The 12,776-nt window shown below is 40.6% G+C and overlaps 1 protein-coding gene across 1 annotated transcript in view; it reads left to right on the top strand.

Annotated features, from left to right (window-relative positions):
- Positions 1 to 12,776, top strand: part of LOC139658405 (protocadherin Fat 3) — a 72,356-nt gene that overhangs the window by 52,409 nt on the left and 7,171 nt on the right. Inside the window, exons 41-49 of the mRNA XM_071536534.1 lie at positions 2,437 to 2,541; positions 2,873 to 3,435; positions 4,121 to 4,252; positions 4,436 to 4,593; positions 4,686 to 5,214; positions 5,575 to 5,728; positions 7,201 to 7,345; positions 9,169 to 9,585; positions 10,277 to 10,532. Of these exons, the coding sequence (XP_071392635.1) occupies positions 2,437 to 2,541; positions 2,873 to 3,435; positions 4,121 to 4,252; positions 4,436 to 4,593; positions 4,686 to 5,214; positions 5,575 to 5,728; positions 7,201 to 7,345; positions 9,169 to 9,585; positions 10,277 to 10,532 (2,459 nt within the window). The remainder of the gene's footprint in view (positions 1 to 2,436; positions 2,542 to 2,872; positions 3,436 to 4,120; positions 4,253 to 4,435; positions 4,594 to 4,685; positions 5,215 to 5,574; positions 5,729 to 7,200; positions 7,346 to 9,168; positions 9,586 to 10,276; positions 10,533 to 12,776) is intronic.

The raw sequence follows: 12,776 nt of genomic DNA, 5'->3' as shown, positions 1-12,776 counted from the left end.
GATCTGACTGCTGCGTTTGATACAGTCGATCATGGGATACTTCTAAACCATCTTGAAAATTGGTTCTCTCAGGCACAGCCCTGACCTGGTTTAATACTTACCTTACTGGCAGAAGCTATTTTGTTAGTCTTGGTGACCATGTTTCAGACAAGCATGACATTTTTTCAGGTATTCCACAGGGTTCTATTCTTGGTCCTTTACTGTTTTGTCTGTATATGCTGCCACTTGGAAAAATTATTTGTGATCATGGAGTGAATTTTCATTGTTATGCTGATGACACTCAGCCAGTGGTGGAAGTATTCAGATCTTTGACTTAAGTAAAAGTAGCAATAGCACAGTGTAAAAATACTCTGTTAGAAGTAAAGTCCTGCATTCAAAATCTTACTTAAGTCAAAGTACAAAAGTATTAGCATCAAAATATACTTAAAGTAGCAAAAGTAAAAGTAGTCATTATGCAGAATGGCCCATTTCTGAATCATATAAATCATGTTATTGGACTATAATTATTGATGCATTAATGTGTTCATCACTTTAATGTTGCAGCTGGTAAAGGTGGAGCTAATTTTAATTACTTTATATTCTGCTGGGTAGCTTAACCTATAAAAATATATCATAATGTATTAGTTGATTTATAATTTGTATAAATCTAAATCTGCAAAGTAACTAGTAACTAAAGCTGTCAAATAAATGTAGTGGAGTAAAAAGTACAATATTTCCCTCTGAAAGGTCGTGGAGTATAAGTATAAAGTAGCATGAAATGGAAATACTCAAATAAAGTACAAGTACCTCTAAATTGTACTTAAGTACAGTACTTGAGTAAATGTACTTAATTACATTCTACCACTGCACTCAGCTATATTTATCTGTAGCGCCAGATGACACCGATGCCCTAAATCCCTTGATAAATTGCCTATCCAGCATTAAACAGTGGATGAGTAAAAATGTCCTCAAATTAAATGAAGATAAAACAGAAATTCTTGTAATTGGTACAAATGCACAGAGAGAAAAGATATCAAGCGGATTTGGAAGTCTGGCTCTACAGAATAAGCCTGAAGTAAAAAACCTGGGTGTTATTCTTGACACTGAGTTGGATTTTAAATTACATATCAACAATGTTACATTGTTTTCATTTAAGAAATATAGCAAGAGTTAGACCCTACCTCCCATTGGAAGATGCCAAAAAGTTGACCCATGCATTTGTCTTCTCTTGGCTAGATTATTGCAATGCACTCTTTACTGGATTACCTAAAAAAAATATTGATAGGCTGCAACTTGTACAAAATGCAGCAGCCAGAATTTTAATAAAAACCAGAAAAAGAGAACATATTACACTAGTTCTAGCCTCATTGCACTGGCTCCATGTAACGTTGAGGACTGATTTTAAATTCTTTTACTTGTTTACAAGGCCCTAAATGGTTTAGCACCTTCATATCTCTCTGACTGCTTATCTGAGTATGTTCCAAACCGTTCCCTTAGGTCGTCTAGTGCTGGCTTGCTAAATGTCCCAAAAATGAAAAAATATTTTTTATTTATTTTATTATTATACCTGTTTCATGCGTTCTATATCTTAAGATTGTTTTTATCTTTATATATTGATTTTTATTGTTTCTCTTGTAAAGCACTTTGAGCTGCATTTTATGATATGAAAGGTGCTACATAAATAAAGTTTATTATTATTATTATTGTCATTGTTATTCAAAGAAAACATTAAAATATATAGAAAGAGTATATTTAAAATGATAAAGAAATGTCTATTGAACCTGTTTGCATTAAATGTATATAGTTTTTGGCTTTAATCTATGGTTTGTGTCCTTCTAACACACATTTACACCAATAGGGCCCCATTGTATTTGTCTGTTTTAAGTGCTGGCTGCACTAGTTAGCTGTTAGGGGCTGGTGACATCAGAGGGTGAAGTGAATAGTCAAATAACCTACTTTTATGATAAGATAACAGTCTTTGGTACATATAAATGACATTTTTTGATGATTGGTCTCCTTATTTTAATAATGGCAGACATATATATACATACCTTTTGGATTTTTAATGTCCTATTCAATTTCCGCCTATAATTCATGTGTGTTTAAGTGTATACATTTCAAAGATGGACTAAGGTATTGATGAAATCTTGGCTTTATTGTATGCAATAACTGTCTGTGAACATCCAGTCCAAATTTGGTGACATTCTGATCATTATTTCCAGAGATACATGTGATAAAGCAGATGCTGTCCCTTTTGGAGAAGCCTAAATTTTCACTATTTTCGGTTTTGGGGAGGATCCAAACATCAACCAAATAAACTAATTTTGCAGTAAAATATTTTTATACAACCATCCATTTCAAAAACTAGACATATTAAAGTTATGAAAAAACATGGTTGTGCTTTGTTCTACCTCGGGTAGGGGTATCTCAACTTTTAGGGGCCTTAGTTCCTCTACTAAATGACGTGCTGTCATTTACTCAGAAGCCTCAGCTGAAGAGCATGTTCAAGATCAACAGACAGGATGGCAGTATTGTGGCTCTGCCAGGACTGGAACCTGGCAGGTACACACTACCACACACGCACACACGCACACACACACACACACACACACAGATGCATGCTGAGAATTTAATTTTGTGATGATAGGGGAAAAACACTTTTTTCATGTTACAAATCACTATTGTCATGCGAAAATATTGTAACTTAAATTGGAAAAAAAAGGATTGCATGCTCCTCTATGAGTGGAGAAAATTATAAAAACTTTTTACAAACTTTTATACAAACCGGGCTTGCTTCTCAGTTCTTGAAAGCTGACATTTTGGAGGTTGTAACCTGGCAGCGACAATATTCTGGTTCACAACAATATGTGCTTTTGTTTGTCTTTTCCCTCAGATACCAGATGAACGCTACAGTGAGTGACGGACGCTTCGCTGTGATCGCAGACGTGTCCGTCCGGGTGCAGCAGGTGACAGATGTGCTGTTGCGAAGCGCCCTCACCTTGCGCTTCAGCTCCCTGTCCCCAGAAGATCTGCTCAGTCGCTACCTCAGCCAGATCAAACTCATGTTACGGGGCCTGGCCGGCTGGAAATGGTCGCCGGGGCAACAGGATCCCCTCCACATACTCAGCGTGCAGCCGGTGATGGGGACCCCTGATGTGGACTTGCTGCTGGCCATGGAGAGGCCGGAGACATCAGGGAGCGGGGGGATGGGCGGGTTCTACTCCAGCCAGGAGCTGTCCACCAGGCTGGAGGAGGCTGGGGCGCGGGGACAGTTTCGGGGTGTCCTAGCTGGGGCGGTGGTGGTGAGCCAAGCCTGTTCTGGGGAGCTGGACTGCGGGGACAGGGTGTGTGAACAGACCCTGGTGATGGAGGGGAGCTCTCTGGTCACCTACAGCACGGAGAGGGTCAGCCTCGTGTCGCCGAGGTTCGGCCGCACGGAGACCTGCACCTGCCCTGGTGAGCACAGCACTCACACTCGGATGTGAAATTTCTGCAGCTAGACGTCTGACTAAGGCAAAGCTCGCATTAACCCTGTACTTCAGTGTCTTCATGGACTACCTGTTAGTGTTTGACTTACACCTGAAAATGTGTCTCAGCTGCTTTTTAGATAAGTTACCAGTATTGCCCTCAGATCTTCTAATGTAGAAGTCTCTTTGGAATCCTTAGGCCCACAGCAAGGCATTTTGGATTTTCAGGTTTTTTCATACATGATACATCAAATGTCTTTTTTTTTACTTTGATATTGTGTTGTCTTTTATTTACATTAATGCTAACTGTTCTTGTTAGTGTTAGTATCAAGGTACCCCAGTACAATATTTAATTTACATCATATAATATTAAATCTCTAATTTTAAAAATGTATTAATTTATGATGTATCACAAATTGTGATGCATCTTGAATTGCATCATTTTTATAAAATAGGCTAAATCAGAGATAGACAGACAGACAGACAGACAGACAGACAGGCAGACTGACAGACAGGCAGACAAAGAAAATCATGACTTAGAATTTCATTGATTTTAGGCTGTTTGCCACCCTTTAAACTATCCCGTTCATTTAAAATTGCAGAATCATTATTAGCAATTGTATTCTGAAATTTTAAAGTATTCTCATCTTCATATATCTCACCCATCCAAACAGGAGGAACATGCCCCACCCCTCTGGAGCTTTGTGAAGGTCAGTCCTGTCCAGCAGACATGCAGTGTGTTCGCTCTGGTCCTACAGCGCCATCTGTCTGCCAGTGTCAGCCTGACAGGCTGGACGAGTGCGCAGGTACGCAGGTAGTAGATGCATGCAGCAGAGGCCACTCATGTAAATAAACAGATTTGGGCAGATTAGTAGATTACAACTTTGCAATGCTTTTAATGTTTTCTCTGTCTTTTTTTTCTATAAATTTAAACTTTTCCCCTTTAATTTTATTTCTGTGTCTCTATGTTTGTTGGATGTGTACTGTAGGCCAAACCTCTCTGAGTTTCTCAGGAAACAGTTACATCAAGTACAGAGTGACGGAGAGCGGCCAGAGCGGAGAGATGAAGCTCGGCCTGAGGATCAGAACACTTCAGAGAAGAGGAGTCATTATGTTCACACGCGTTAACCCCTGCACCATGCTCAAGGTACACATGCATACCCATCCACATGCTGCACTTTATTGTAGCACAATGCTAGATCTGCTCAAGGAAGCCTACTGTATTTACTTCTTCCTCAGATTGAAGGGGGTCGACTCTGGTTCCAGCTGGACTGTGACAACACCCTTGGTATTATGGGTATCTCTGGCAGACCGATAAATGACGGCCTCTGGCACGCTGTTGCCTTGGAGCTGACTCGCAACTATACCCTCCTGTCATTGGATGACAGCTATGTGGAGCGCCGCAGAGCAGCCAGAGCGCCTGTCCGCCTCTGGCCTCTGGCCCCTGACTCATCTTTCTTCTTCGGGGCCCAGGTGAGGCCACCGACCGGGCTAGGTGAGAGGCCAAGCCCGGGGCCGGGGAGGAGCTCAGGTCTAGGACCGGGGGATCGCGGTGCGAGGGGCCCCCCGCGGGCACAGGACGGCTTCCAGGGCTGCCTGGGCTCGCTGATGCTGAACGGTAACGAGCTGCCACTCCAGAATAAGAGAAGCCGTTACGCTGAGATAGCCGGGCTGAGCGAGGTCAAGTTGGGCTGTGTGCTTTATCCAGATCCCTGTGTCAGTCAGCCCTGCCTCAACGGAGCCATCTGCAGCAGCCTGCCCTCCGGAGGTCCGTGTGTCACTGTGTGGATGTGTGTGGCTGTAGTAGTCTTGTTGTATGAATGCCTGCTGTCATGTTAAACATTTCAATCAATTCAGTCAATTTTTTTCATGATTTACTTGAATTGAAGGTACTTAACATGTCTATTATGTGTTAAGCATCTTTGATGAAGCATCCACATATTGATTGTTATTTTCAAAGACACATGATTTTGACTTGACAGCATGTATGTGCAGTAGTGGCCATGTACAATGTATTCTACTGATTTGTAAACCTTGATGTTTCAGTCATTACTCACATATCATATCACATATCACATATTAGATGTTTGTTATTAATTCTCACACATGTTTAATCTCTCCCCAACAGGCTTTATGTGCAGTTGCAGTGCAGGCTTCACTGGAGGGCGCTGTGAAATTGAGCTGACGTCCTGCATGCCAAACCCATGCCAGAATGGCGGGGACTGTAAGCCGGTGGGCAGCGCCTTCCTCTGCGGCTGTCCCAGAGGACTCGCAGGACTTATGTAAGATACGATAGTCTGCAATCACACATATACCGTTAAGCCTTAATCACTGATTGGATAGACAGTGTTGACTAATGGTGTGTCCCGTTTGTACCGTTTGTGTATGATGACAATTAGTATAGTGATGATTTAGAAATTTAATCTCAGTCCGTGCCAAGCGGAGGCACGCTATCACATTAACATTAACAGTTTTTATCTCCTGTCTCATACACACACATCCAAAACACGCACAAACACACATCCAAACACACAGGAACACATGTATGACTGTGTAAACACACACACACATTAGTCCACATTAGCCCAGCACCCACTATGTTTTTTCTTTGGTTGTTATTGTGTGAGTTAATTTAGTGTTTCTAATTTAATTCCACGCAATTTCAGTTGAAAAGCTTTTAATCGTTCTCCAATTGCCTTCTTAATTACAGCTCAGTAATTGCCTTTGAAATAACCTCTCTGCTCATGCCGTCCTTTCGCTGTTCAATAGAGCCACCACTAGAGAGCAGTTCACCCTCAAAGGAGAAAATGCTTCTGCTTTTTCTAATGTTGTGGACAAAGACTCTTTAGTGCTGCTGGTGAAGTCAGATGAAATTAGAAAGAGTTGAAAATTAACCAAGATGAAAATGAAGAGGGAGCAGCAGCTTTTGAAAATCATTAGATGAGGATAAACACTGATTGAAACTATAGTCACTGCAAATATGTGATACAAGCAAACAGCTGTTAAGTGTAATTGACTATGAAATTGGAACCTTTCTTGTAAATTGATAATTGTTATTACACTGAAATGTGTATATACATATGCAATATAAGAGTTTATTGATTTTAACCTAATGGTGCTCTTTTTTCTAAAACTAATTTGTAAATGACTCTCTGTGTTTGTATAAAGGAATTATCCAACTGCACACTCTATGTTTGTTTTTTTTTCATTCAAGCAGAACTTTGGATAGTTTTACAAGGCAGCTGCCCCAAAACTCAGAAATGTTTTTCTTCTGACATCAAGTCATCTTTTGTACAATGTTTGAAAAATCCCATTAAGAAAAACTAATTGAAAGGAGAAAGGCATGTATTTTCTGTCTCCCTCACAGCGGGGCATCTTGTTTGAAATGACAAGCTAAGACAAGCGTGCATGTGTGTCGAGTTAAAGTGTGTTAGTGTCTCTCTGTGCGCATCTTTATGCAGAAGTATGTGTCTGTGTGTGTACGCATGAAACTGTGCATCCCTGCACAGAGGCATATTTCTTTCACAGCACATTTAAATGATGATAATAGGTTATCCCAGAAAGTAACCCCTTTATTTAGCAAAAGAAATGCACTCTGAATAGATCTGATCTCCAAAGCATTTATTTTCTTTCTCTTCCCCTACATTTTTGGACTCAGTGTCACACTTCCATCTTTTATTCTTCTGTCTCCCTTCGATACCAATCATCTTCTCCACTCCTCTGCATAGCAATGTATTTGTGTGTGCCTCTGCAGATGTGATGAGGATGTAAATGAGTGTGACCGGGAGGAGTGCAAGAACGAAGGAGAGTGTGTGAACACGTTCGGGGCATTCTACTGTAACTGTTCGGAAGGGTTCGAGGGTCAGTTTTGTGGAGAGTTGATCTCCGGGGACACGCAGGTATAGTATGAACAAAGGTTGAAAGAGTGCTGAAATATTTGAAATATACACAAGTGAATGTGCAGTTAAATTTAACTTAAGTCAAAGTAGGAGTACATGTCTAGCAGATTGCATGAAGTACTTTATGAGGCAACCTTTAAGTCCCAAAAAAAATCCCTGACAAAAATCCCCTGATTCCCTGATTTTGTCATGGCAAAGAATTGGATCGGTCATTAAAGGTGTAGCGGTGCTCATTTTAAATAATGTCTACAAAAGTGGTGTCAGTCTCTGTGGGTTAAGTGCACACTGACTATTTTACTGTAATTGGCAGATTTCCTTGTACTCACTGCTCCTATGGCTGAAAATGAAATTTAACTCAACTAATAGTAAATCTTAGACAATAAACTGAAGCAGAAGTGAAAATTAAAAGGCTTTGAAGGTTACTTTCTTTTGAGGATTTACAGACATTTGAGTCGCCCCTATTTGGACTTGGCATACTCAATAGGTAATGAGAATTTGGAGTGTGCATTGGCCTCCCAAGAAGGTTTTATTCACCTGCTTTGTATCTTTGTCACCTCTATCTACAGTAGATGAATGAAAGTCTGGTAATAGGTAGTGACATTTTTCATTTGCAGTTGTCGAGCTCTTTACTTTTTGTCTTGTATACCTTCCACTGAGACTGCAAGCCTAATTAATGGTTACATAATGTGAGGAGGATGGAGCTCTTATTATTCCCTAAAAGACTGTAATTAGGTGAAATGTAACCTTGGTCTACATAGTCTATCAGGCTGCATGCAGTACAGGCAGACAGGTTACTTTTGTTTGTTGTTATTGGTATCTACTGTATAAAGACATTTGAAGGCAGGTATAGCTAGAAATAAACACAGCTAATTAGAAGTTCACCTTTTTAACTGCAGCCTGCTTGTCACATTCATTCTATTAAAATAAGACATTGTAGAATGAATGTCTCATTTGCACCACAATGCAAGACTGCAAGTGTGACTGTTGTAATCCTTTGTAGTGATAAGTAGATAAATGGTTGGATACTTATCTAACAGGACCGCCGCGCATTATATAAACTATTCTAAAATCTAGTTGTCACACCGACAAAATGTCAAATCTGTGTGCGGCACGGCTCACTTATAATCAGACAATGTTTTCTTTCATAAAACTCAGCTTGACTCATTGCAAGGTTTCAAATTCACAGGTGGATTAAAATTCTGGTGGTCTTTTCAACAACTTGTTGTACTCTGGTGGTTACGCATTAATTTACATAGATCTCTTCCACAAGAGTACATCTTGCTGGAGGCCACTATTTTCCATGCCTAACTTCAAGGTTGGAAAGTGTGGAGAGAGACTCGTGTAAAAAAACGAATTAAGAACCAATAAGTGGAGTTTTAAATGAAGGTCTGAATCAAACCCTCACCTGAAATTATTTTCTTTTGCGTGACTTCCTGAATAATTTGAATGAGATTAATTTGTACTGTAAAGGAATAAATGCTTGTCACTGTTGTCAGGTGGAAACCTTGTATCTCCGTAATGTTAACTTTTCAAGAACTAAGAAAAACAGCCTAGTTTTCAGCTTGACGGCCATGCATTTTTTTGAGTTTATCTAAATCTTTTATAATTTTGAAAAGATTTCACAAACCCAAGGGTTGTAGAATTTTCTCAACACATGGGGGAGCGTGTAATCCTTCAGTTGAAGTTAAAACATGAAAATCACCAAAACTGGAATTACTAGGTTTTCACCCAACGGCAACGATGTATGCAATCTTGCCGTTTAGAATGAGAGATAATGTCAGTGGTTTCCTGATATTTCCTGGTTTTCTCTACATCTTGCCTAGGCGGAGCCCCTCTCTTACGTTGGACCAGGAGAGATCATTGGCATCGGGGTCCTCGCCTTCGTCATCATTCTCCTCCTCGTACTCTTCATCGCCTTCAGGAAGAAAATCACCTTCAGGAAAGACTCAGATCCGGGCCCAGGCACTCAGGCCGTGATGGGCGTCTCCGCTATTTCCACAGAGACCAGCTACATGCTGCACAAGACCGGCATGGGGGCGGAGGGGATCGAGTTCCAGGCAGTGCGTGTGTCAGGCTCACCGGGGGCAACAAGTAGCTACGGTGATGGGGGAGGAGGCAGCGGGGGCCCTCCTCAGGTCATGGTGCGTCCCACCACCCACTCCCCACTACCAGGAGGACTCTGCAACCAGGGCATGAGGAGCGTGGATGGTGACAAGACCACTTCTAGTGAGGGGAGCCAGGTACAGTAGAGTGTGATACAATAGAGTATACGTGTGTGTGTGTGTGTGCATGTGCGCAAATGAATTATTGAAATTGATGTCCATATCTTGTCATAAATGGGCCGCCCATTTGCAGGATTGCAAGACACTATCGTAATGACAATTTAAATTCATATCACAAGGAAACAGCATTTTGATGGCATCTTGCTTTCATAATTCAACGGATTTCCAGTTAAAACAAGATGTTGGTGCGGGATATAATGTAGGGAGAGACTGTTCAAAAATTGATTGGATAGGTTGGACCAAACGGGAAGTGACTCAGAAGGACTGGATGCCGGCCTGCATTGTGTTGTAGAGGACCACTTGCTTCCAACACCTCCATTACCCCTGTCCTTCAAAATGAATAAATTCTATCCACTGGGACGCAACCGTGGTGTCTTAGGAAAAGAAAATGAGGCTTTCGGGGTGAACACACAACAATGCTGTCCCGCCGTACCATGTTGCCACTCGTGTCAAGTAGAAGTAATGGGATTTTGATATATTTTGTGATTTTTTTTTTTGGCATTTATTGTTAAAAAGGTGTAAGCTATGATGTGGAGAATTAGCTAACAAGGTGAAAAAGTATTTTTTAATTCCATTGTAACTTTAGAAACTGTAACTGTTTGTGCTTTTTTTGGTGCGTCACTGTTTTCTTTTTTCTTCCTCTCCACAGCTGAGCAGCTTCCTGTCAGACATGTCTAATGTCCGGGCCGGGGCCAGCAGGAGGGGTGTCGCGGTGTGCAGCGTGGCACCCAATCTCCCATCAGCGTCGCCCTGTCGCTCGGAACTTAGCCCCGCCCACAAAGTATCCTGGGAGGGGGAGGCAGCCAGGGAGGAAGGGCAGGAGAGAGCGAGAGATGAGAGAGAGGAGGAATGGGAGCAGAGAGCCTATGAGTTGGAGAGAACACAGAGAGCTAACAGTCCACAGGGTAAGACTGCGACCATGTGCGCCAAACACACACACACACACACACACACACACACACACACACACATACACATACTGTGTCTCTAACGTCTGATCAAAAGACACAGATCACTGAATACATAGGGCATGAACTCTTTGTGTTACACCCATACTGTCAACTCCACTGAGAAAGCTAATTTCACAGTGATCTATGCCTTTTGATCACACACTTGAAAGAAAGGGGCCAGAATGAGCAAGTGTGCTTGAATTATTTTGAAAGTTTTTGCTCCTGTTAAGTAAATAGCCAACACTATGAAATCAGCCTGCTGTTTGAGAGCTGAGCTACTGCCAAACCTAGCAGGCTCACGTAGGTCACCCAAATCAGGATTTTTGATTTCATAATAATCAAGGAGTTGGTTTGCCAGTGAAGAAAGCCTCAGTAAGACTGCAGTTTCTATCCCTAGTTGCTAAGTGACAGTCCCTAATCTTACATATAATGGAAATAGTATATGTAACTCTGTTTTTGTGCCTTGTGACATGGTCATATAAGCAGTCATTATACGCTTTTTGTAAAATAACAAGGCTCTCATAACTGGTGTTGGACTCATTACGCAAACAAAAAAGCAATACATTCCTCATTACTCCTTTCAAAAGTAATATTTCTACTTTTCTTATTACTTCCTGGGAACAATAAATTAATATGCCACTCATTATATTACTTTTCCACACTGCGGAAATTGGTGATTGTGTCCCCTTGTACCTTAAAAAATCAGGATAACTCCATTACCTCTCCTGTGCACTTCTGCGTGAATGGTCAGCATAATCAGCCAGCATTGATGTGCTATGTTCTTGTCCTACTTTTCCTCAATAAAATCAAAGTAGTGGGAACACTTCCACCTAGAGAAAGCCAACTTTTCTACCTTTTTCTCATCTAAGCTAGCTTTGTGTGCACCTGTGTCAAGGCGACGGCTGATTATGAGGAAACCAAATTGAGGGATTGGGTTGGGATTGAGTTTCCAGATAATTCAGCTTCAATCTGATATTTAGAGTGGATGATAACAAAAGTATTATTTATTTTTCATTACCACCTAAGACTGTTCACAACAAGAGCACAGCCTGTTCTCGCCATCTCTGTCAGTGCTGAGATAGGCATCACCCCTCATCTTTTATAACTGTCCATCTTGTTTATTTTCATCAGCGATGTTTCCTAGCTGCCACGTCAATATATTAAAAATCTATTGTTTGCATAATATAGCCTGCAGTGGGAATTTCCAAGCTATTAATTATTGATTCCTTCCTGTGGGAATGAGACTCTGGTTCTATTATTTTTTGCACCCCTGGTGTGTGTGTGAGTGTGTGTGTGTGTGTGTGTGTGTGTGTGTGTGTACACAAAACAAAAGCATGCACCACCAGGGGTCACACTTAACATTACGGTTCACCAATTAATGCTTAATTAACTAGTGTTTAAGCATTAACTAACTATGCGCTAACATGTTGCTTAGTTATTAAGAATGTGTCAGTCATGGTCAACTAATTTTCTGATTAATATGCACATACTTAATAATGCATTAATAACTACAGTTCTAACTACCAGTTTAATTAATCATTTGGGAATATTTTAGTTATTAATTAACTCTGCAGCAGCCACAAATAAGTACAATGCTAATGAATATTGTAATATGTACACACACAAGTCAGTAAGTGAAATACTAACTAGCAAGGGAACATATTGGTGGTTATTGTGTCAGCAATTGCTGCATCATGAATAAATCAAATCCTAATGAATAATTAATTACTTGGCAAGTGCTTTATGAACAAACCAGGGCCCATATTATTTAGTTTCCATGACTATGTTTTCAAATATAGTATGTCTCAGGATGAGAATAATGTTCTTCATAAATATATTGCAAATACATGTAGTTTAGTTAAAAGGGTATTTATTGAACGAATTTGAAGACACAACAGTCTCAATACTGGACCCTGATTGGCTGACAACACCAGCTCCTCAAGTTCAAATGAGGTAACTGAATGGAGAATTTCCACTTCAGATGCTGCACACCGGCCTGATTGGAAGCATTTTAGCAATAGTTCAGTGAGGTGAGCCAATCAAGACCAAGTGCAGATGTGATTGTGTAGAGTTAGTAAGAGACGGCCTGTAAAAAAGGAAGGATTTTTGAAAATGCAGTAATTCTATAATGCAATAATAATGCAAATTTAATCACTCAAAAAACTCAAATTTTAACATGTACACGAATCCTCGTTAATC

Source organism: Centroberyx affinis, unplaced genomic scaffold (genome assembly GCF_046629955.1).
Source record: "Centroberyx affinis isolate AG114_WGS23_722 - 3 ecotype Tasmania unplaced genomic scaffold, CSIRO-AGI_Caff_v1 ptg002889l_1, whole genome shotgun sequence".
NCBI classification, from domain to species: domain Eukaryota; kingdom Metazoa; phylum Chordata; class Actinopteri; order Beryciformes; family Berycidae; genus Centroberyx; species Centroberyx affinis.
The sequence above is the reverse complement of the archived record's forward strand: the minus strand, read 5'-3'. Positions and strand labels throughout refer to the sequence as shown.